This window comes from Cydia amplana, chromosome 27 (genome assembly GCF_948474715.1).
Source record: "Cydia amplana chromosome 27, ilCydAmpl1.1, whole genome shotgun sequence".
Taxonomy (NCBI): domain Eukaryota; kingdom Metazoa; phylum Arthropoda; class Insecta; order Lepidoptera; family Tortricidae; genus Cydia; species Cydia amplana.
Window position 1 is genome coordinate 561,614 of NC_086095.1, and position 22,742 is coordinate 584,355.

The 22,742-nt window shown below is 38.3% G+C and overlaps 1 protein-coding gene across 2 annotated transcripts in view; it reads left to right on the forward strand.

Annotated features, from left to right (window-relative positions):
- LOC134660473 (protein bric-a-brac 2-like) overlaps positions 1-22,347 on the forward strand; it is a 39,731-nt gene extending 17,384 nt beyond the window's left edge. Inside the window, exons 8-12 of one of the 2 annotated variants that reach the window (XM_063516233.1) lie at positions 12,497-12,609; positions 17,369-17,470; positions 18,595-18,752; positions 21,426-21,483; positions 22,199-22,347. In XM_063516233.1, the coding sequence (XP_063372303.1) occupies positions 12,497-12,609; positions 17,369-17,470; positions 18,595-18,752; positions 21,426-21,483; positions 22,199-22,300 (533 nt within the window). In that variant the 3' untranslated portion in view covers positions 22,301-22,347. Of the gene's footprint in view, positions 1-6,728; positions 7,157-12,496; positions 12,610-17,368; positions 17,471-18,594; positions 18,753-21,425; positions 21,484-22,198 lie in introns of those variants that run through there. The other variant, XM_063516234.1, reaches the window with a different exon arrangement.
- Positions 22,348-22,742: the final 395 nt, after the last annotated feature.

Here is a 22,742-nt window from a genome sequence, read left to right on the forward strand (position 1 = left end):
AATACAGACAAAAGTCAAAGAAACCTGCTAAAACATTGAATTAAAGGCAGTTTGTTTTATTAATGACAAAATAATCTGTTTGTTTACTTGTTTGGAGCGTCACTAGCAAGTTTTGCTTTGTTAAAAGTCATGGGCAAAGTTACCATATAGTTTATAGGTAACTTTGCCCACCAAAATTTTTACTTAATTAGATTCAAGTTGTGCTGATGATGCTATCTAACATAAGGGGTTATATGCATGAGCATATATTTTTGAAAGCTTGCACTTGTCGGTAATTATTGCATATAAGCGGTCCAAATTGGGCATGGTTGGATAAGGTCTGAAAAATCAGACAATGTTTATAAAAAACTGCATGGCCATTTTAAAAGAATTGGATTAATATATAAACTGAGGTGTATACGACCTATTAAAATTATTAACTGCCAAAGAATAAGCAAAGATTTCATTATATTATTTTAAATAAATAAAAATTATATTCTTATTCCTAATTCCAAAGAATACATACTTATCCCGCAATATAAACCCAAAGAGTTATGTTTACCCAGTGAAGTTTCCTTTAAAGGGTAACTTTTGAAAAGGGTAAATCCGAGGCATATTTTATTTATTTTAATTTTAATATAACACTAAGCGCGCAATTTTATCAATTAAAAAACTATTTTTATTTGCTAAAATTGTGATTAGATATAATTAATTATACAATTTATATTTAAATTTAATGAAATTGGCCTTTGAGAAAAACTTAAAAGTGTGCTTGTTCGGACAACGTCCACTAACAATGAAAAGACTTAAAATGAAATTAGAATAGAGTTAAGGGACAGCCCTGGGACTGGTTTTAGGGTTGTCAAAAATATCTGAACATTCAGGAATGCCTTTTAAGGCATTTTTGCTGGATAGGGATAGAGACATGTTAAAAAAACGTTGCCTTATTAGTTTTGGTTATATTGGAATAAATAATCATTGTCTTTGAGTCAAATTGAAAGTGAGTAGGTAAATGTGATTTGAGTATAGTTTTGCCCAATTATAGCCTTTTTTTTTTAATTATTGCCTTAGTATTCAGTGAATGAATTGTATTTTTTTTTTATGGTTGTTAACCGAATCGGGATTTTTAACAACAAAACCATGAGGAATTTTGCTTATACGATTGTAATTATTATGCCAAATTGCATTACTGAATTATGACTTAATAATATATTTTTTGTAACCCTAAAATCATAAGAGTGTTTCAAAATTACGAACGGCTTAAAACTATTACAATATATAAATTGTAATTTATTTGTTTCAATAAATAATGTACTTAATATTATTCTTTCCATTGTGGCTTGAACGTTAGGTTTTAAACGAATATTTTCGGTAGGATATTTGTTTCTTTTACGTACAATATACTAAAAAAAAATTAAAAAAAAAACAGAAAAAAAGACAAGCATTTGGTCTTATCCTCGTTTTTTTATAGTCTATTTGGCAAAAAAAAGCTGAAGTATTTTAGATTTGTTACGGTCGTGTGTTGTACGTAAGAGAATGTTGCTACTTAGTGCAAACGTACTATGGCCAAATAAAATCACTACCAAAAACTATATTTTACTTCAGGGGCCCGTTTCTCAAAAGGTTGTAACTTGTAATACAAGTGGAAGTCCCTTTCTAACAAAAGCTGTCAAAAGTGACATCCGCTTGTATTACAAGTTACAAGCTTTTGAGAAACGGGCCCCAGACCTCCAATCTGAGTCATATTGTTATTTGCTAAATATCAGTCTTTCCTCTAGCGTTCCGCCGTTTTAATTCTAGTATTTCTAGTACGTACCTATCCTAATTACCTACAATGAATTTTAAATCATTATTCAATACACACAGAGTTGCTTTTTTTTTTTTTCATTCGATGATGAAATGAAACAAATTCAATTCTATTTTTAATAGTGTTGATTTTTCTTGTATTGTGGGCTGGGCCGCTAGAGATTTAAAAAAAATGCTAAAATATAAAGCCAATTATGATCTTTTCATGTTTTTAACTAGTGATTTTAGTGGCTTCAGTGCAATTTTATGTTCCTAATTTCCAGATAGTTATATTAAATATAATGCCTTAGTTTTGTTTCTGAATAATTTGTTTTATATGGACACTTTTATATTTGTAATATTAAGTAAATTTCGAAAATTATATACTTTACGAGTATTTATTACACCTATTAGCTCCAATTATGTTTGAGATCTGTGTATATTTATATCACAATGGCTTTATAAAACAATTTTTGTATCCACCGACTACCCTGAGGGCCTACTACGAAAATGGGAATCGTAATTTTATAATATGTCCCTGATCTATTCTATATTCGCTCTTCTTACAATCTCTTTTCTTACATCTTTCAGTTGACCTACAATCTTTTATACCTACAGATTATAATCTTATATTACAATGAAATAAGTAATCTCTGATCTGAATTTTACTTCTAATTAGGTACTATTTTCTATTCTGACGGACACTTAGGCATGACTGACATAAAAAGAATTAACTGTCGCTAATATATTGCAAATATAAAATTGTCCAAATCCATGAAGTGCCTACTAGTGTATAACTAAATATACATAATATATAGTGTGTAAGTGCTACTGTAGATATATACTATTATTGTATACTGAACTTAATAATAAATAGGAATCGTTTTGTCTTTAAAGTGAAATTATTTGTTGCTGGATAAAAAAATAAGGCCTAAAAATGAATATCTTCACATTATTGACTGATTTAATGGTATGGTCTATAACTGTTATTCTTTACTACAATTCTGATATTGGATTTATACGAGAGATTGACAGGGAAAAAACCTGCCAGTAAAAGATTATCACAGGTTGGGCAAAGTTGAAATTCGTAAGGAATGTGTACTTTTTGTACAAAATTTGTACAAACATTACATGCTTCCCATACCATACTGGTTGCATAATGTTCTAATCTAATAGTTACTCGTTTTCTATTGGGTACATACTGCAATTTAAGAAGAAAATAAATTTTATGTTTTCACTCGACAGTCTCCGAAACATGTCGCACGAGTGACAAAAAATACGATGTCTCACGATAGTTTATACTCTACTAGCTAGCGACCCGCCCCGGCTTCGCACGGGTTAACAAATTATACATAAACCTTCCTCTTGAATCGCTCTATCTATTAAAAAAACCGCATCAACATCCGTTGCGTAGTTTTAAAGATCTAAGCATACATAGGGACAGACAGACAGCGGGAAGCGACTTTGTTTTATACTATGTAGTGGTTAAGACACTTTTTCTTGCAACAAATTATCCATCTTTGAAGACTAATCGATTCCTTTTAAGATTATTATAATGACATGAATTTATATGAAAATAAACAGCCGTTTTGTTTATATAATATAATGTCATCATTAATCTAATGTTTTCTCATCGTATTAAATGTTGTAAGCAGTATTAGTTTCATTTTGTAAATGTTGCTGCTTGTTTGCTCGAGTGCAAAAGTATGTATACACTTATTAAATGTATCAAAATGGGTCACTCGCCTTTATAAAGTCGGAGAGTGTCGGTCAGCCGATGAGTGCGGCTCTTGTTGAAGCTCCTCGTTATAAATGAAACATGTCGAGCAATTTTCGACATAAAAAACGTCACTGACCCGTTTTAAAATATTAATTCCTGGGACCCGGTTCTCAAAAGCTTGTAACTTGTAATACAAGCGGATGTCACTTTTTGACAGCTTTTGTTAGTAAGGGACTTCCACTTGTATTACAAGTTACAAGCTTTTGAGAAACGGGCTCCTGGTGTGTGAAATAAATATCTTCATTTTTTTTAAATTAAAATACTAAATATTATATTATGTCTGAGTTAATAAGTTATTAAAATAGGAATGAACTTATACATGTAACTGACGAGGCAATGTGTATACATATTTTTGTTCTCGATTGTCCATTTTTTGACAGTGCGTACATTTTCCATGTATGATTGTGGTGTCGTTATGTTTTTGCTTAGTTGAGATTGTACTTAAACGGTGATTCGGACGCGGCTTTGGAAGTTAACAGTTATAAAAGAAATAATTGGTTTACCACGTCACAAAACACAAAATAGTTATTTACCTAAGACACAGAATAAATAATAGTACTAAGTACAGAAGACTCACTCTCTAACAAAACGCGTCTGTTACTATCAGCACAGATATGGCCGCTAGGTGGCGACAGCGCCACGCGCGGCTTATGGCTTTCCCCAAAATTGGGGCCGAACGGATGTACTTTTACCTACCTTTAGCAAAGCGACGAAATCGCGGAGTGAGCCACGCCTGCCTAAGATGACAGGAAAACCTACCAAGGCTCGGAACCGGTTTTTTCTTCATATAAAAAATTCTTTGGTTTATTATTTCATTTTTAATGGGACAATCTAATAATACGAAGGTGTTACCTAAATAGATGATTCATGCCTACGTAAAGAGCATAAAATAATAAAAAATACTGGGCTATTTTGGGTTTCGGTTCCGAGCCCTGAAACCTACACATCTAGAAATGAGCAGTCAAGCGTGAGTCGGACTTAATGTACGGAACCCTTTAATGGTTGGCCCTTGGCCGGTTTTTAATGAAATTTAAGTAGGTAGGTATACCCTCCTGCCGCCCACCATACAAAATTATAGCTAAGGAAGTTTGAATCTTGTATTTTCAATTGGGTTGAATTTCTTTTGTTCGAAAAATTTACGAGACAAATGAAATGCTACCTACTTTGTTTTTAATTAAGGTTGATATTCCATCGAAACTGAGTGTACATCCTAATGTACATTGGGCGGCACGAGGATACAACTTTTTGGTACCTATTTAACATTCGGCATTATTATAAACGTCTATCAAGTCCTAATATGCCGTTGATAATCTTTTATGCCAATCTCTCATTTTGAAATTTATTTTGTGTTGGTTAAAAAGATACACAGAAGATTAATATGTTGAATAAAAAGCTAATTAATTAATTTAGACTCTTTATTTCAATATATAATACAGAAGTTTGCGAAATTATTAAATAAAGGGATTATTATGTTAACTTCCACAACTGTGAACGTTTCACCTAATTCTCTATCTTATTATTGTTTTAATAAACGAGTGTTTAGATTATAGAGACGTATTGTTATTAAAAAATGATTTTCTGATATTTATGTTAATTAAAAAGATGCGTCAATCTCATGTGTCGTTTCGTTATCTCTGTATTTAATGAAAAACAATATGTCCGCCCGTTGAAATTATATTAATAAATAAATACAGACAAATTGGATAGGGTAGTCTGCTTTTAGTAAAGCTAAAGTATTAATAAAACTAAAGATTTTGAAAAAAAACCTAGTGAAAATAAAAGAATGAAGCTACATGAGAAATAAAATGTTTCGATTACCTAACCTTGGGTTTACTAAAAATGGGCCGTTTTATTCAATTTGCATGTGTAATATTCTTATTATTATATACTATCTATTATATGGAAATGATTGTACCAGTTTTGCTATATTACGGGAGTTATGAAATAAACTTATATAAAATTAAACAGCATTTTATTGATCAATTTTAACTACTTGATAATGACTACAGTTAGGTGTTTATTTCATTAATTTAATAAAATAAAGTAAGATTGTAAAATAACAATAGAAATAAATTTACGACCACATTTCACTTCTTCTTCTCATACATTTAAATAATTTAGTTAATGATTTATTTATTTACATAGAAAATTATATTAATTAGATGTAAAACGAATATTTACAGGGGAAAATCAAATTATGTACCAAAATATCATTATTCATTCATTTCTTTTTCGTTTACCTACATTTTATGTTAAAATATCCATGATATAAATACACTACCTATACCCACAAATTTAGTATTTGAATACCGAGAATCGACTTTAAATTTTATTATAAAAAAATGAACGTTAAATCTTCATATTTTGTAAGGTTTCTATATCTATATTATACAGGGTGGCGCATTCAGATCGGTCAGTATGGGAAAATCTGAAACTATAAGACATACGACGATCTCTTCTTAGGAACCATGTCATCGATTTTAGTAACAAGAAAAACTGCATTCATACATTTAATTTTTTTTTATGTAAAATGTATTGAAAAAAATGGTGGCCATTTCGAAAACATACTAAAATAAATTAAAGGCTATGAAAACAATGCATTTTATTCATTTCAGACATCATGTTTCATAGTAATATTTACTGCTTAAGACCTACACAATCGATATCTAAATAGAAATAATTTTAGATTTTTTTTTTCAAAACGTCCGGGTTCGATTCCCGAGCTGAGTACACATTTTTTTTAAATGTATGAATGCAGTTTTTCTTGTTACTAAAATCGATGACATGGTTCCTAAGAAGAGATCGTCGTATGTCTTATAGTTTCAGATTTTCCCATACTGACCGATCTGAATGCGCCACCCTGTATACTAGCGACCCGCCTCGGCTACGCACGGGTTAACAAATTATACATAAACCTTCCACTCGAATCACTCTTATCTATTAAAAAAAAACCGCATCAAAATCCGTTGCGTAGTTTTAAAGATCTAAGCATAGGTACATAGGCACAGTCATACAGCGGGAAGCGACTTTGTTTTATACTATGTAGTGATTAATATTATACATTTAATGTAATGTTGGTGCAACTTTTCCTCGCCCCGCCCTGTAGGAAGCCAGGAAAAGCCGCCCGTTTCTTTCAGCTCTCCCCAAACTAAACACTAATGGGCACTTTCCTGGCTTCTTCCAGGTGTACGGACCTCCACGGAAATCGTGACGCGGCACTTCATAGACATGGACCACGGGATACCCCTCAATATCCACGCCAGGCCCCGGATAGTCGGACGGAGGCCTAATGCTATAGTCAACATAGAAACGGACGTTTTCCAAGAGAAAAGCTACAAACAGTACTCGTCCCAGCATCTTCGAGACGCACTGATAGCTGTGAAGAAAGGATATAGTGTGTACGCTGCTTCTAACAAATACGGGGTACCGAGAAAAACTTTGAGGAATTGGATGGAAAAGTATGATATAAAAAGTCAGTTTTCTAAAGGCAGACGCGGCGCCAGGGCCACGCAGATATTGGACCCGCTCGATTTGATGACGGAGACTCGCTCGGAAAGGTTTGACGAAGCATTGTAAACTCCATTTCTTTTGATAACTTAAACACTATTTATTTAAAAGAAAGACAGAAAATAAATGTATTCAGGACGCTTACAATATTGCTTAAATCTGTTATTACACTTTTATTAATATAAAGCATACGTCACTGAAAAGGTCTCCCCTCAGCTTGATGTCAAGTTACCTTTAGGTATCTTGACGCTGGTCTTCCGTGGAGACCTGTCCAAGAGATCGCGTCATATTTCACAGGCCTTTATCCAAATAATATACCAAATATTCATACTGATTTTAATAAAATATTTAAAAGTTAATACCAAAGTCTCACAAACCGAAATATTTGATCTTTTTATTGAATTTTCGTGTCATATATTGCCAATTATTTATTACTTAATAAAATTCGAACTATCATAGTATTAAACAACGCTAATAATTAATACAAAAAAAAATATTATGTTAACGGTTTGAAAACGGTTACAATCATAGAGAAATATAGTAAGACAAGAGTGCTCACTCCATACATCAGTTCAGACTATTAATTTCAGTGTCTACATCTAACATCGAGTAGCGGAACTATCAGTACTGCTACTTGACAATAGATGTAGCACCAACCGGAAAGTCTTATCTCAACAGCATAAGACTTTCCGGTCGGTGCTACATCTATTGTCAAGTAGCAGTACTGATAGTTCCGCTACTCGATGCTAGATGCTAATAGTCTTTTTGGTACTAAGACTGATGTATGGAGTGAGCACTCTATGTATTTTTTTCTCTATGGTTACAATAAATAAAAAGTGACATTTTAAACTCATGCGTATGTGGGCAAAGTTGCCATTCGAATTGGTACCGTTAAAAATGTACTAAGTAGATTTTCCCAACACTAAATTTAAATGATCTTTGAAGAGAACAAAGTTTAATCTAAGTATTTAGTCACGAGTTGCAAGATTAAGGTTATTTTAAGAGTATTGCAGCGAACTTTGTTAAGAAATATATATCGATGTAAGTACTTAAATAATCTTGCCAAAAATAGATATATTATTGTAAAGTACTTACCTTAGTCGTACTTATTTTAAATGGATATAAAAATTGGTAGACATAAGTTTATGATGAATGAAATGAATACAGCTCAGCTCTGTATTAAGTGTATTATCGGTGGCGAAACATGAAAAATGGGAGAAATAACATAAATTCTGATAGGATAAAAGTAGGTATCTTTACCCCGACTGCTATATAATGTTCTATAACTAGTTTACAGCGAAAAATATATAATATTGCCCGGGTTATTCTACATAAACAATTAATTTTATTGAAATAATTTTAAACGTCAAAGTTCTATGAAATTACAACGTATAACTTGCACTGAGTGCAAAATCAAAATCGTTGCATACTTGTCTTGGTCTAACTCTACTTAGCTACTTTCGAATATTTCCATGGACTACTATAATAAATAAAGATTTTTTGTATAAAACTATTAATAGTATTAATATAAGCATAATTATTCAGGCAGCTCATTTAACATAAAACGTGTATTTATTTTATTTCAAAGGTATTATGCCAGGCAAAGACTTCTACTAAATATGTATTTACAGGGACAAAGTATATAAAATAGGAGCCAAAGTTAATTATTATAATGTAACCTAAGATTATATATGAATAGATAATATTGATATACATAATTATAAGTCGATGTAAGGTAATTATTATTTCTGAAAATAGGCATCTATTTTATTTATCTACTGGCAAAAAATAGGAATACACAAATAAATTTGCCCAAAACGTGAAATCGAGAAATCTGTAAGATTTCCCAACTTTACCTTCAACAAGTTTTTAAATCTTACTATTTAACGAAGTAAATACTGACTAAATTAATAGTAACAAAAAATGTTTTATTCAAAGTACTTTTTAAAGTCAGATTATTACCGTATTAAATGAATTACTATTACACATATGTTGAAACGGATAATGTATTAGTCACATCGTGTACTTAAAATATTTGTCTAGTCTAATCTAGGGTAAATTATATTAGGACTGAATTTCCTTTCGCCATATTTTTAACCGAGAGCAGCTATTTTAATTTTAGTGTTTATTAATTTGTGGTTAGTTAAATCAGTAAGCTATTTACTACTTACTTAAAATTTATTGTGAATTTTCAATTAAGTATTTCTATATAATCTATTTCCTATTTATTTTAATTTCACTGCTTAGTGTAAAAACATTTTTTACTTAGTCATATTCTAGGTTCTGGACTGGTAAAATTTAAAATTGTACAGTCGTCATCAGATATATCGGAGCTGCCAAGGTGCTCATAAATATCTGAAAACGCCCCTATTGTCAAGACGTTAGAATGCTTGTTCAGATATTTTTGAGCACCTTCGCAGCTCTGATATATCTGATGGCACTATGTGGGTGTTCTGTGTTCAAAAAAGGTTGATTTAATGACATTCAGATGTAAGTACTTAATCTTCATACATATAACAAGCATTCTAAGCGCCACTTGCACCATCCCACTAACCCGGGGTTAACCGGTTAAACCGTTAACCCAGTGTCAAATTGTACTTCACCATGGTAACTCCAGGTTTTATTTTTTGTGCTAGTAAATATTTCTTATTCTTAACCGGTTAACCCCGGGTTAGTGAATGGGGCCAGTGGCCCTTATTCGTTTAAACTAAAAATATACTAACCTTAAGTTATACATATTTAAGTAACTTCCTTTATACCTACAAATGAGAATAATATTCTTCTGTAAGGATACTTTTTACTGCGTTTTTTTCTTTGTACTCTTTAGTATTTGATTTCACTCTGACTGACCAAATAAAATTTATTTACCCATAGATTTACTAGATGTGTAAAGGTAAAATCTAAGACCAATAAAATTCTTGCTTCAAAATCGACAGCTAATATAGATGGTGCTGTGCGGCTCCGAAAATTTTGCGATAAGTTTTGATTACAAAACATATAATAACGCCATCTTCTTCATCTGATACGGGCACGATTTTAACTTAGACTACACATCTAGTGCAATATTTTTTTTTGTATTTACCAAATATTAAGTTCCTAGGAAGCCAAATAGAACATCCAAAGGATTATCCAACATAATATTATTTGTTGATTAGTTTTTAGTTTTTTATTTGTTGTCAACTTATAGTTTGATTTTATTGTATTTTAAGATATCTTTATTGACTATTTTAGTTTATTTTATTGTAATATTGTAATAAGGATCTACGTGTAATAAAGTATATGAATAAAATACAGTGGATTTATATTAAATAAATACAGTTAAATTGTGTTTAAGCAGTAATTGTTTCAATTTATTTTAAAGTATTTGACTTTCCAACAGTGTTATAGCTAAAACTGTTTTTGCACTGATAATTTTTGATCAACCAGCTTATATTTCTAACAACTAAAACTATCTTAACAATTTTATAATTTTTACATTTGTAAATATAAAAAGTTTTCTATATTTGTTTTCTGTGTCAAATCGGAGACCAGTAAAATAAACATTCAACACATAAAACTAGGAGAGCTCACTAGATGGCGTTACTTACGACTAAGTAAAATTTACCACGGTGGCGCCATCTAGTTGTACTCGTAATTAAAAGTTTTTATTATTTACTCGTCTCTTACTTTAAAACTTGTGTATGAAAATGAAATGTTTGAATAACACGTATTTGTATGGACTTAATTATTTATAAATGTATTTATTTATAGGAAATATCGAATTATCGCCATTTTAGGGTAAGGGGTGGCTGTAATCGGGGTAATAAAATGTTTTTGTCGTCTACTACTTGTTTTATTCTCTGTTTTTCTATTTTAGATAGCCCTGAATATCGTTCCGTAAAATTTTAGGACCTATTTGGGCACCGAGACGGGAATCGGAAATGACTATAGGGTCTGCCATCTTGTAGCCTGGATCGGAAACATAAACATGTACATTGCCATAGCAAGTGCTGCCATCTACCGTTCTCATCCGTTTTCTTGTGCATAGTAGCATAGATTAGTATATGTTATTACGCTCCTGCCATCATTGGAAGCATAAACTTTGTACGTAACACATTTTGGCAAAGGCATTTTTTTTTTGATGACCCAGGGGAAATCCCTTATGGATCCCACTGGCCGGGACATTTGTCGCCCAGTCTATCCTTGGCTTTAAATTGATATTTTCTGTCGTTTCGTAGAAATTGGCATAAAGGATGTAAGTGCCAATATCTATTCTATATGTGGCACCTGAGACCAGTGTGAGTTCGCTTTGATAATGAGTATAATGACTCAACGAAGTAAGTATTTTTTATTTTTACATTTTTTAAGCTTATCAGGAGCAGAGCCTATTATGCCTATAAATATATGTAGTATTAATATAGTTTGTCAAAGGACTGTCTCATTTCAATCATAGACAGAGAGAATCATACTGTCTTTGTCTTACACTAGTACTAGCACCTAAAAGAAAAGGATGAGTATCGTTTTTTTGTTCTTATTTACTGACAATTTGGTTTCACCAACTATACCTATGTTATCTATCGATGGATACCAGCCCCTTCTTAGGCAAAGGACTTCATTTAGAAACAGGACGTAATGGTAAGACATATTTTCTCCTTGGGTGAACTTTTGGATGACCAAATGATAGTCGTTTTCTTAAAAAGCAGCAAGCACTGGCTGCGCCAATTCATGGGTTAACACCACTTAGCGCCAATCGCACCATCCCCACTAACCTGAGGTTAAGAAGGTAAAGCTGGAGTTACCATGGTTACGAGTACAATTTGACACTGGCTGGGTTTCCGGTTTAACCGGTTAACCCCGGGTTATTTGTATGGTACAAGTGGCGTTTAGTCCTCTGTTTTAAGGGATTCCACCCTCCTTTAGCTGCAAAAAGCCAGAACGACAAATAATAGCTCAATCATCTCTTGAAATTAGCGGTTTAAGGCTGCTTGTCCACTGACGCGGAGCGGAGCGGAACCCGAATCAACCAATAGCATTGGTTGTAATTCCCACAGCACTGCATTCCGCCTCAGTGGACTGACAGCCTTAAGCCGGAGTCATAATCATTCGGTGACCCATGAAGACATACCTACCAGTGGTGGATGATAATATGGTTTGATTTTTTTTTATATCTTACTTACAGTTCACATTTTCTTCGGGTAGGTGTGGTGAAAAATGTTGTGTTTCACTCGGGGGCAAATTTTGTTTAACCCTGGTGCTTTGATACCCTCGCAACGCTCAAGATTCCATTTTTCAAACCACTTGCTATGCTTGTGGTTCAATTTTGGAATCTTTCGCTTGCTCGGGTATCAATATTAGCACGACCGGTTAAACAACAACTTTGCCCCCTTGTAAAACAAATAACTATTATCCCTCTAGGCTAGAGAAATAAACCTAACGTGCTATACGTTACGTCGTTATTTGTTCCAGATTTCCCGATCGCAAACGTGCAGTGCCAGTATGATTCCCCTGACGAGAGACCCGAGCAGACGGATCACACCTACGATACGCGAGACGAACCGCCAGCCTTCATCATACACCAGGTCAGTGACATCTAGTGAGGGCATGAGACCAACGTGCCACCAGTACCAGACGGACCACACCTACGACACGCGAGACGAACCGCCTAGCAAGAGATCTAAGGTCCACCACCTTGCATTTTGGAGACAAAGCAAACCGCTTGGAACAGGTGTTCCTGGGGGTGATCTGAGCTGATTAAGCCCGGTTGCCGAGAGGTCCCCCCCAGCAGGTGGGCAGGGGAGGGGGGGGAAAAGTGCCTCCGGCGCGCCTCACTCTAAATTTTATATCTGCATACATCTAGCAACTATATCAAGTTTGGTGTCTTTTTCGTATAATTCGAGGATGGAGAATTCATTTCTGTGACTAAACTTTCACTCACCCATACAAAAAAATCGAGAAATTCAAAATTCAAAAAAAATCTTTACACTTTTTTTTTCGAAAATCCTCTACAAAATTAAAACTACTAGGATTTGCTCTAGAAAAAAAATACCTGTCAATAGCCTAGTTATCCTTATATATAGAATAGTAAACTTCTCAATCATTTTTCTTTTATAACTCTGTAAAAAAATGATTTATGTCGCGCGGCGTACCTGCATTGTAAGAGCAGTATGCAGCTTTTTTTTAGGATTTTTAAGTATGTTTTGATGGTTTCTTATAAGTTTTTATGCTTCTTGTTGTAGATTACATTAATATATTACTTCTGGACGTGATATATATGCAAATATAAATGAAATATATAAATAATAATAATAAGTGGCAACACAATTCCAACAAGCCCTCGAGCTTGGTTCTCTCCCACCTTCCTTAACAACTTCCTGCTCTTCAAGTCCGGTAGTACCACGGAAGCAAAAAACTACAGACACATCACATGCTTGCCTACACTCTACAAGCTCCTTACATCCATTTTGAGAGCAAAAATCAATGCGCACATTGTCGCAAACAATATTTTGGCTTCCGCTCAAAATGGATGTAGGGTTGGGTCCCGTGGTACTAAACAGCTCCTCCTCATAGACATGCAGATGCAGCTTTGAGAGCCTTCCTAAGCGCGTGTATGAGGCAGTGGACCACAGTCCTTCGTCAACCAGGAGGCGGGGATGACCGTTCTGGCCCGCAGGATTTTATAAGGATTGAGCGAGGAATCTTTCAGGGTGACAGTCTGAGTCCCCTGTGGTTCTGCCTAGCTCTGAATCCCCTCATGAACCTCACCCTGCTGAAAGATTTGGGACTAGGTTGCCGGCTTCGGAGAGAGGGTGAAGTCATTTCTCACCTTTTGTACATGGATGACCTCAAATTATTTGCACCAAATAGCCAAGACTTGTTGGACCTACTGAAAACTACCGAAGTCTTCAGTAGTGCCATCAACATGGAGTTTGGTGTCGATAAATGTGCGGTTATACATGTAGAGCGGGGGAGGGTTGTAAATTCAACAAATTTACAACTCTCTGAGACAATGGCTTTCAGATCTATCTCTGAATCACAAACCTATAAATACCTTGTTAGTAACAGTCGTTGGGTATTGAGGACGAGGGTATTAGACGGTCGGTGAAGGAGCACTTTTTCAGTCGGCTCACAAAAGTCCTTAACAGTCTTTTGTCAGGAGGCAACAAAGTGCGCGCCTTCAACGCCTGGGTAATGCCCCTACTCACATACTTCTTTGGCATACTAAGGTGGACTCAGACCGAACTGGACGCCCTAGATCGGAGGGTCCGATCACTGCTCACCGCACATCGCATGCTACACCCACGCTTGTTAGTTATAAGATTGTACATCCCACGGAAGTGTGGAGGCCGAGGCTTCCTAAACGCCAAGGATCTCCACAACCGCGAGGTGTACAATCTCAGGAATTATTTCCTTAACAACGAGTGTGGGATGCATCGTGATGTGGTGGCAGTAGACAGGAACCTCACGCCGCTCTCCTTGGCAAACGAGAACTGGCGCAAACCTGTGGTACTTTATACTGCGGATCGCAAGGCGGCATGGGAGAGTAAGGTGCTACACGGGCGGTTCTACAAGGCCCTCACGGGACCCGATGTGGACCTGCTCGCGTCGGTGAACTGGTTACGATTCGGGGACCTCTTCGGAGAAACCGAGGGTTTTGCCTGTGCAATTGCGGACGAAGTAATGATGACGAACAACTATCGGAAATATATCCTGAGGGATGGTACGGTCGACATTTGTCGGGCATGCAGCCGTCCCGGAGAGTCACTCAGGCATATTATTTCCGGTTGCTCTCATCTTGCTAACGGCGAGTACTTGCACAGACATAATCTCGTAGCCAGGATTATTCACCAGCAGCTTGCTCTTCTATATGGTCTTGTGGACCGCGAAGTACCGTACTACAAGTATTTACCTGCGCCTGTTCTCGAGAATGGTCGTGCCACGCTCTATTGGGATCGATCTATCATCACTGACAGGACTATTGTAGCCAATAAGCCTGACATTGTGATAATAGATCGATCGCAACGCCGGGCCGTGCTCGTTGACATCACCATCCCCCATGATGAGAATCTCGTGAAGGCCGAGAAGGACAAGTCCAGTAAGTACCTAGACTTGGCTCACGAGATAACCGCCATGTGGGATGTTGATTCGACGATCATTGTCCCGATAGTCGTTTCAGTGAACGGTCTAATAGCGAAGAGTCTCGACCAACATCTTGAGAGACTCTCGCTAGGTGGTTGGATCAAGGGCCAGAAGGCGCCAGATGCAGAAGGCGGTGATCTTGGACACGGCGCGGATAGTCCGCCGGTTCCTCTCTCTGCGGCCCTGACCACCGGCAGCTTGGGCCTTGCCCCGCTGCTGGCGGCACCCTAGGTTAGGTTTTTTATAATGTGTTTATTATTTTTTATTGTTTTCTGTTTTTATATTTTACTTTTATATTCATATTATAAAATAAAAAAAACCTAACTTTTAAGATGAAAGATAAATAAAGTGAATAATAATAAAATGCTTTATTGCACACTACAAAAGAAATGTTACAAAAGTATGAACAGGTACAAAAATGTAGGTAACAACAGGCGGACTTATCGCTAAATAGCGATCTCTTCCAGACAACCTTCAGATACTGAGACGGCGGAAAAGATTCAAGTTAACGGAAGTTAAATAAAGATGTTGGGAACTAATACCAACGGTCCCTGAGCGCGAGCGCCGCTGCACTGCACCGCATTCACCTCCGTTTAGATACACTACACGCAAATTTATTATATTTTTTATGTATACATAGATAAGTATCTCAAAAGACGTAGAAGATAAGGTCACAATAACTAAATAAAAATTTGATCTGTCGTGAACTATCCAGTAGGTAGACAACTCATTCTGCATAGGATAATCCAATATTCAGTTATATCGTACTTATTTTAAATTCCTTTATTGTTTTAAATATTTACTTTCTGTACCTACTTGCGTTATGCTGAATAATGTTTTGAAGTGAATGCGTGTCTAAACTAAATGCGTGTAGGTATACCTACTTCAGCACGGTCCGCCGTGCGACACAAAACATTTTTTTAAATAAAATTGTTAGTCAAAAATGGTTGATAAGTTTATTATTCTATATAGTAGAATAACTGGGCTATTCACATGTATTTTTTTTTAGAGCAAATCCTCATAGTTTTAATTTTGTAGAGGATTTAAAAAAAAAAGTGGAAAGATTTTTTTTGAATTTTGAATTTCTCGATTTTTTTGGATGGGTGAGTGAATGTATAGTCACAGAAATGAATTCTCCATCCTCGAATTATACGAAAAAGACACCAAACTTGATATAGTTGCTAGATGTATGCAGATATAAAATTTAGAGTGAGGCGTGCCGGAGGCACTTTCCCCCCCCCCTCCCCTGCCCACCTGCTGGGGGGGACCTCTCGGCAACCGGGCGAAATCAGCTCAGATCACCCCCAGGAACACCTGTTTCAAGCGGTTTGCTTTGTCTCCAAAATGCAAGGTCCTCTTAGAAAACGGGATCTAAGATCTGGTACTAGCCAGCCTTCATCATACACCAGGTCAGTGACATCTAGTGAGGGAATGAGACCAACGTGCCACCAGTACCGGGGACCACACCTACGACACGCGAGACGAACCGCCAGCCTTCATCATACACCAGGTCAGTGACATCTAGTGAGGGAATGAGACCAACGTGCCACCAGTACCAGACGGACCACACCTACGACACGCGAGACGAACCGCCAGCCTTCATCATACACCAGGTCAGTGACATCTAGTGAGGGAATGAGACCAACGTGCCACCAGTACCAGACGGACCACACCTACGACACGCGAGACGAACCGCCAGCCTTCATCATACACCAAGTCAGTGACATCTAGTGAGGGAATGAGACCAACGTGCAGCCAGTACGAGGGACGAGAGACCGGAGCAGACGGATCACACCTACGACACGCGAGACGAACCGCCAGCCTTCATCATACAAGAGGTCAGTGACATCTAGTAAGGGTATGAGACCAACGTGCAGCCAGTACGAGGGAAGAGAGACCGAAGCAGACGGATCACACCTACGACACGCGAGACGAACCGCCAGCCTTCATCATACACCAGGTCAGTGACATCTGGTAAGGGAATGAGAGTGCGGACAGACAGACAGACACTAGGGATCCTATAAGGGTTCCGTTTTTTCCTTTTGAGGTACGGAATCCTAAAAAGATCTAACGTGAGATTAGTGGACGGAAAGGGGGTCGAGACAAATCTTATGACATCTCTCCGGGGGGTCAACGCCTCACGTAAATAATGGACGCCCGCTAAGGAATCATGGAATAACTGTGGAACGGTCTGTGTTGCAGCCAGTACAGATTCAGGCGTCGGCGGCGCCGTACGTGGAGGTGACTCCGAGCCAGAAGATATACCCCGCCGTCAACGTCATACACGTCGGGGAGAATAATAGGGTGAGTGGATCTAACATAGCCTAGGAAGCCTCTAGACTGAGTTTAGAGCAATTACTTCTTGAAACCGATGCTGCCAAAAATACGGGGGTGCGGGGGGACGAGGTGAGCTAATCCCGTGCCGTGATTGGTCCGTTCAAAGACACGGACCAATCACGGCACGGGATTGACTCGAAGATGGAGTAAAACTTACGTATGAGTGGCAGAGAGGGTAGCGTTACTATGCTCAGTTATTGTATAATAATCCAATATTATTATGGAATAATAACATCAATAAATTGCTCTGATAATTAGCTTAAGATAATTTATAAGTATGTTACGATTCATAAGTGCTTGTTGCTAGGCCTACATGAATAAAGATATTTTTGACTTTGACTTTGACTCAGTCTAGAGGATGTCTTGTCTGTGGGATCTAACTACCAGATATAACCACAGAATAAATAATAGTACTAAGTACAGAAGACTCACTCTCTAACAAAACGCGTCTGTTACGATCAGCACAGATATGGCCGCTAGGTGGCGACAGCGCCACGCACGGCTTATGGCTTTCCCCAAAATTGGGGCCGAACGGATGTACTTTTAGCTACCTGTAGCGACGAAATCGCGGAGTGAGACACGCCTGATATAAGTGGCATTATTCATACACGGCTGATAACTTAATCAGTTGATGAACTTGATGATCGTCATTATGCCATCATAGAGAGGGACAAACGACGATCATCAGCTGATTAATGTAGCAGACGTTTATGAATAACGCCGAAATCTATAACTGTTTAAGACAGCCTGTCCACTGGAGCGGAGCGCGTCAGCGGAGCGGTGAGCGAGGTAAAATTCCACCAATAGCGCAAAGGGAGATAATAAAAGAGTATTCTCATCTTAAAGGCCGGCTACGCACTTACAATCCCTCGGGTGTTGTAAGTGTCCATGGGCGGCAATCGCTTACCATCAGGCGATCCGTCTGCTCGTTTGCCTTCTATATCATAAAAAAATGCAATTCTATTGGTGGATATTTGTCTCGCTCGATCACCGCTCCACTGCCTCGTTCCGCTGCAGTGGAGAGGAAGCCTAATGCAATTGCCAAAAACTGGTAAATGCTAAATAAACAACCTGCTACCTTTTGTCCACAGCAACAACAACAACAAACACAACAGACTGAATACATGAACATCAACAAACGCATCCGCCGCAGCGAAGTGGTGCTGCGGCAGGCCGCGGACTGTGTCAGTCGCGGACTCACCTTCCAGACAGTGTCTCACCAGTTCAACATACCCATTTCTACTATACGGTATGTTTACTGAATACCACAACAACAACAACAGTTAAGTGTTGCGACACGCCGACTGCGTCAGTCGCGGACTCACCTTCCAGACAGTATCTCACCAGTTCAACATACCCATATCTACTATACGGTATGTTTACTGAATACAACAACAACAACAACAGTAAAGTGTTGCGACACGCCGACTGCGTCAGTCGCGGACTCACCTTCCAGACAGTCTCTCACCAGTTCAACATACCCATATCTACTATACGGTATGTTTACTGAATACAACAACAACAGTGAAGTGTTGCGACACGCCGACTGCGTCAGTCGCGGACTCACCTTCCAGACAGTGTCTCACCAGTTCAACATACCCATATCTACTATACGGTATGTTTACTGAATACCACAACAACAACAACAACAGTAAAGTGTTGCGACACGCCGACTGTGTCAGTCGCGGACTCACCTTCCAGACAGTCTCTCACCAGTTCAACATACCAATATCTACTATACGGTATGTTTACTGAATACCACAACAACAACAACAGTAAAGTGTTGCGACACGCCGACTGCGTCAGTCGCGGACTCACCTTCCAGACAGTGTCGCACCAGTTCAACATACCCATATCTACTATACGGTATGTTTACTGAATACAACAACAACAACAACAGTTAAGTGTTGCGACACGCCGACTGTGTCAGTCGCGGACTCACCTTCCAGACAGTGTCTCACCAGTTCAACATACCCATATCTACTATACGGTATGTTTACTGAATACAACCACAACAGTGAAGTGTTGCGACACGCCGACTGCGTCAGTCGCGGACTCACCTTCCAGACAGTGTCTCACCAGTTCAACATACCCATATCTACTATACGGTATGTTTACTGAATACAACAACAACAGTGAAGTGTTGCGACACGCCGACTGTGTCAGTCGCGGACTCACCTTCCAGACAGTGTCTCACCAGTTCAACATACCCATATCTACTATACGGTATGTTTACTGAATACAACAACAACAGTGAAGTGTTGCGACACGCCGACTGCGTCAGTCGCGGACTCACCTTCCAGACAGTGTCTCACCAGTTCAACATACCCATATCTACTATACGGTATGTTTACTGAATACCACAACAACAACAACAGTAAAGTGTTGCGACACGCCGACTGTGTCAGTCGCGGACTCACCTTCTAGACAGTGTCTCACCAGTTCAACATACCCATATCTACTATACGGTATGTTTGAATACAACAACAGTGAAGTGTTGCGACACGCCGACTGTGTCAGTCGCGGACTCACCTTCCAGACAGTGTCTCACCAGTTCAACATACCCATATCTACTATACGGTATGTTTACTGAATACAACAACAACAGTGAAGTGTTGCGACACGCCGACTGTGTCAGTCGCGGACTCACCTTCCAGACAGTCTCTCACCAGTTCAACATACCCATATCTACTATACGGTATGTTTACTGAATACAACAACAACAGTGAAGTGTTGCGACACGCCGACTGCGTCAGTCGCGGACTCACCTTCCAGACAGTGTCTCACCAGTTCAACATACCCATATCTACTATACGGTATGTTTACTGAATACCACAACAACAACAACAGTAAAGTGTTGCGACACGCCGACTGTGTCAGTCGCGGACTCACCTTCTAGACAGTGTCTCACCAGTTCAACATACCCATATCTACTATACGGTATGTTTGAATACAACAACAGTGAAGTGTTGCGACACGCCGACTGCGTCAGTCGCGAACTCACCTTCCAGACAGTGTCTCACCAGTTCAACATACCCATATCTACTATACGGTATGCTTACTGAATACAACAACAACAGTGAAGTGTTGCGACACGCCGACTGCGTCAGTCGCGGACTCACCTTCCAGACAGTCTCTCACCAGTTCAACATACCCATATCTACTATACGGTATGTTTACTGAATACCACAACAACAACAACAACAGTGAAGTGTTGCGACACGCCGACTGTGTCAGTCGCGGACTCACCTTCTAGACAGTGTCTCACCAGTTCAACATACCCATATCTACTATACGGTATGTTTACTGAACACCACAACCAAAACGCCAAACAAAACGCGAGTTATTTCGTAGTCGACATCTAACGTCAAGTAGTGAAACTATCAGTACCGCTACTTGTCACCAGATGTCACTAGTTTCGCTACTGACGAAAAATGTACTACTAAAACAGTTTACAACTTGACGTTAGATGTTGTACAAGTAAATTGCACATGCATCATATTGTTCATTTGCCCTACAACTGCGACTACAAAATAACTTGCGTTTTGGCATAGAGAAATATAGTAAGACAAGAGTGCTCACTCCATACATCAGTTCAGACTATTAATTTCAGTGTCTACATCTAGCACCGAGTAGCGGAACTATCAGTACTACTGCTACTTGTCAATAGATGTAGCACCGACCGGAAAGTCTTATCTCAATAGTTCCGCTACTGGATGCTAGATGCTAATAGTTTTTTTGGTACTAAAACTGATTTATGGAGTGAGCACTCTATGTATTTTTTTCTCTATGGTCTTGGTAAGAAAACTGATGTATGGAGTTATCAGTCTATCCTTACTTATTTCTCTATGCTTGGGTGTATAGGTCGGTAACTCGGTATCTCGGAATGGCATTCTTATTTATGAGCAAACTTTTCTTTCAGATTCTTTATGGCGAGAAAAGGGATCCTACCACAAAGGAGACGCGGACGTAGTACAGTGGTAAGGAACATAACATCAATAGTTTACTAAAAATTAATTGGTTGTATAAGTGTAGTGTCACAGAATAAATAATAGAACTAGGTACAGAAGATTCACTCTCTAACAAAACGCGTCTATTACGACAGATATGACCGCTAGGTGGCGCAAGGGCGAGCAGGCGTCCGTTCCGTAGTGGTGCGCGGCAGCTACTATGGCTAGACACCAAAATTGGTGTGGGCTGTATGTACTTCTAGTGACGCGACGAAATCGCGGAGCGAGCCACGCCTGGTAGTGTTTCAACTTTGTGCTTTGAATTTGACAGTCGGTGTAGATGGGACGTGGGACGTAGTGATTTAATTCTCTTTGGATGGGCCTGTGATGGCTCCGCACATTATGCGGTAGCGGGTTAGCGAAAAATAGTATGAGCGTTGCTATATGGCGCGAACGCCGCGGCGGATTTTACCTACAAGGAACCAGCGCGCGCGCTTGAGGGGCTACCGCGAATTTTGCAAATTACGGGGATCTGTCTCTTTTACTCCAATGAAGGCGTAATTAGAATGACAGAGAAAAATGCCCGCAATTTGCCAACTTCGATCTTCGCGGTTTATTATAGCCCTGCTCCGTGCACCGGCGCCAGCTAGCGGACACCATGAAACTAAACTTCTAATATCAATAACATTTTAATATCCTTAAGACCACTCATAGATGTCGTTAGTAACCAAACCCCATATTGCAGACTCCGCGCCCCTGCTCAAGCCCCGAGCCTCCATACCACATGCAGCACTACAAACTGCCCGACATGGTCGCGCTGCGGGACAGCGAGAACTCCAACGAGTAACGCCACTAGCCCAGAGATGGCGCTGTAGTAAAACTGCAGGTTCCAGCCGAAGCATAGAAAAAAAAATACATAGAGTGCTCACTCCATACATCAGTTTTAGTACCAAAAAGAATATTAGCATCGAGTAGCGGAACTATCAGTACTGCTACTTAACAATAGATGTAGCACCGACCGGAAAGTCTTACGCTGTTGAGATAAGACTTGCCGGTCGGTGCTACATCTATTGTCAAGTAGCAGTACTGATAGTTCCGCTACTCGATGCTAGATGTAGACACTGAAATTAATAGTCTGAACGGATGTATGGAGTGAGCACTCTTGTCTTACTATATTTCTCTATGGCCGAAGCGAGAACTCCCAAGGATTAACGTTACTTGTCCAGAGATGACGCCTTATTAAAAACTGCGCTGTAATAAACAATGCACTGCAGGTTACAAAAGCGTAT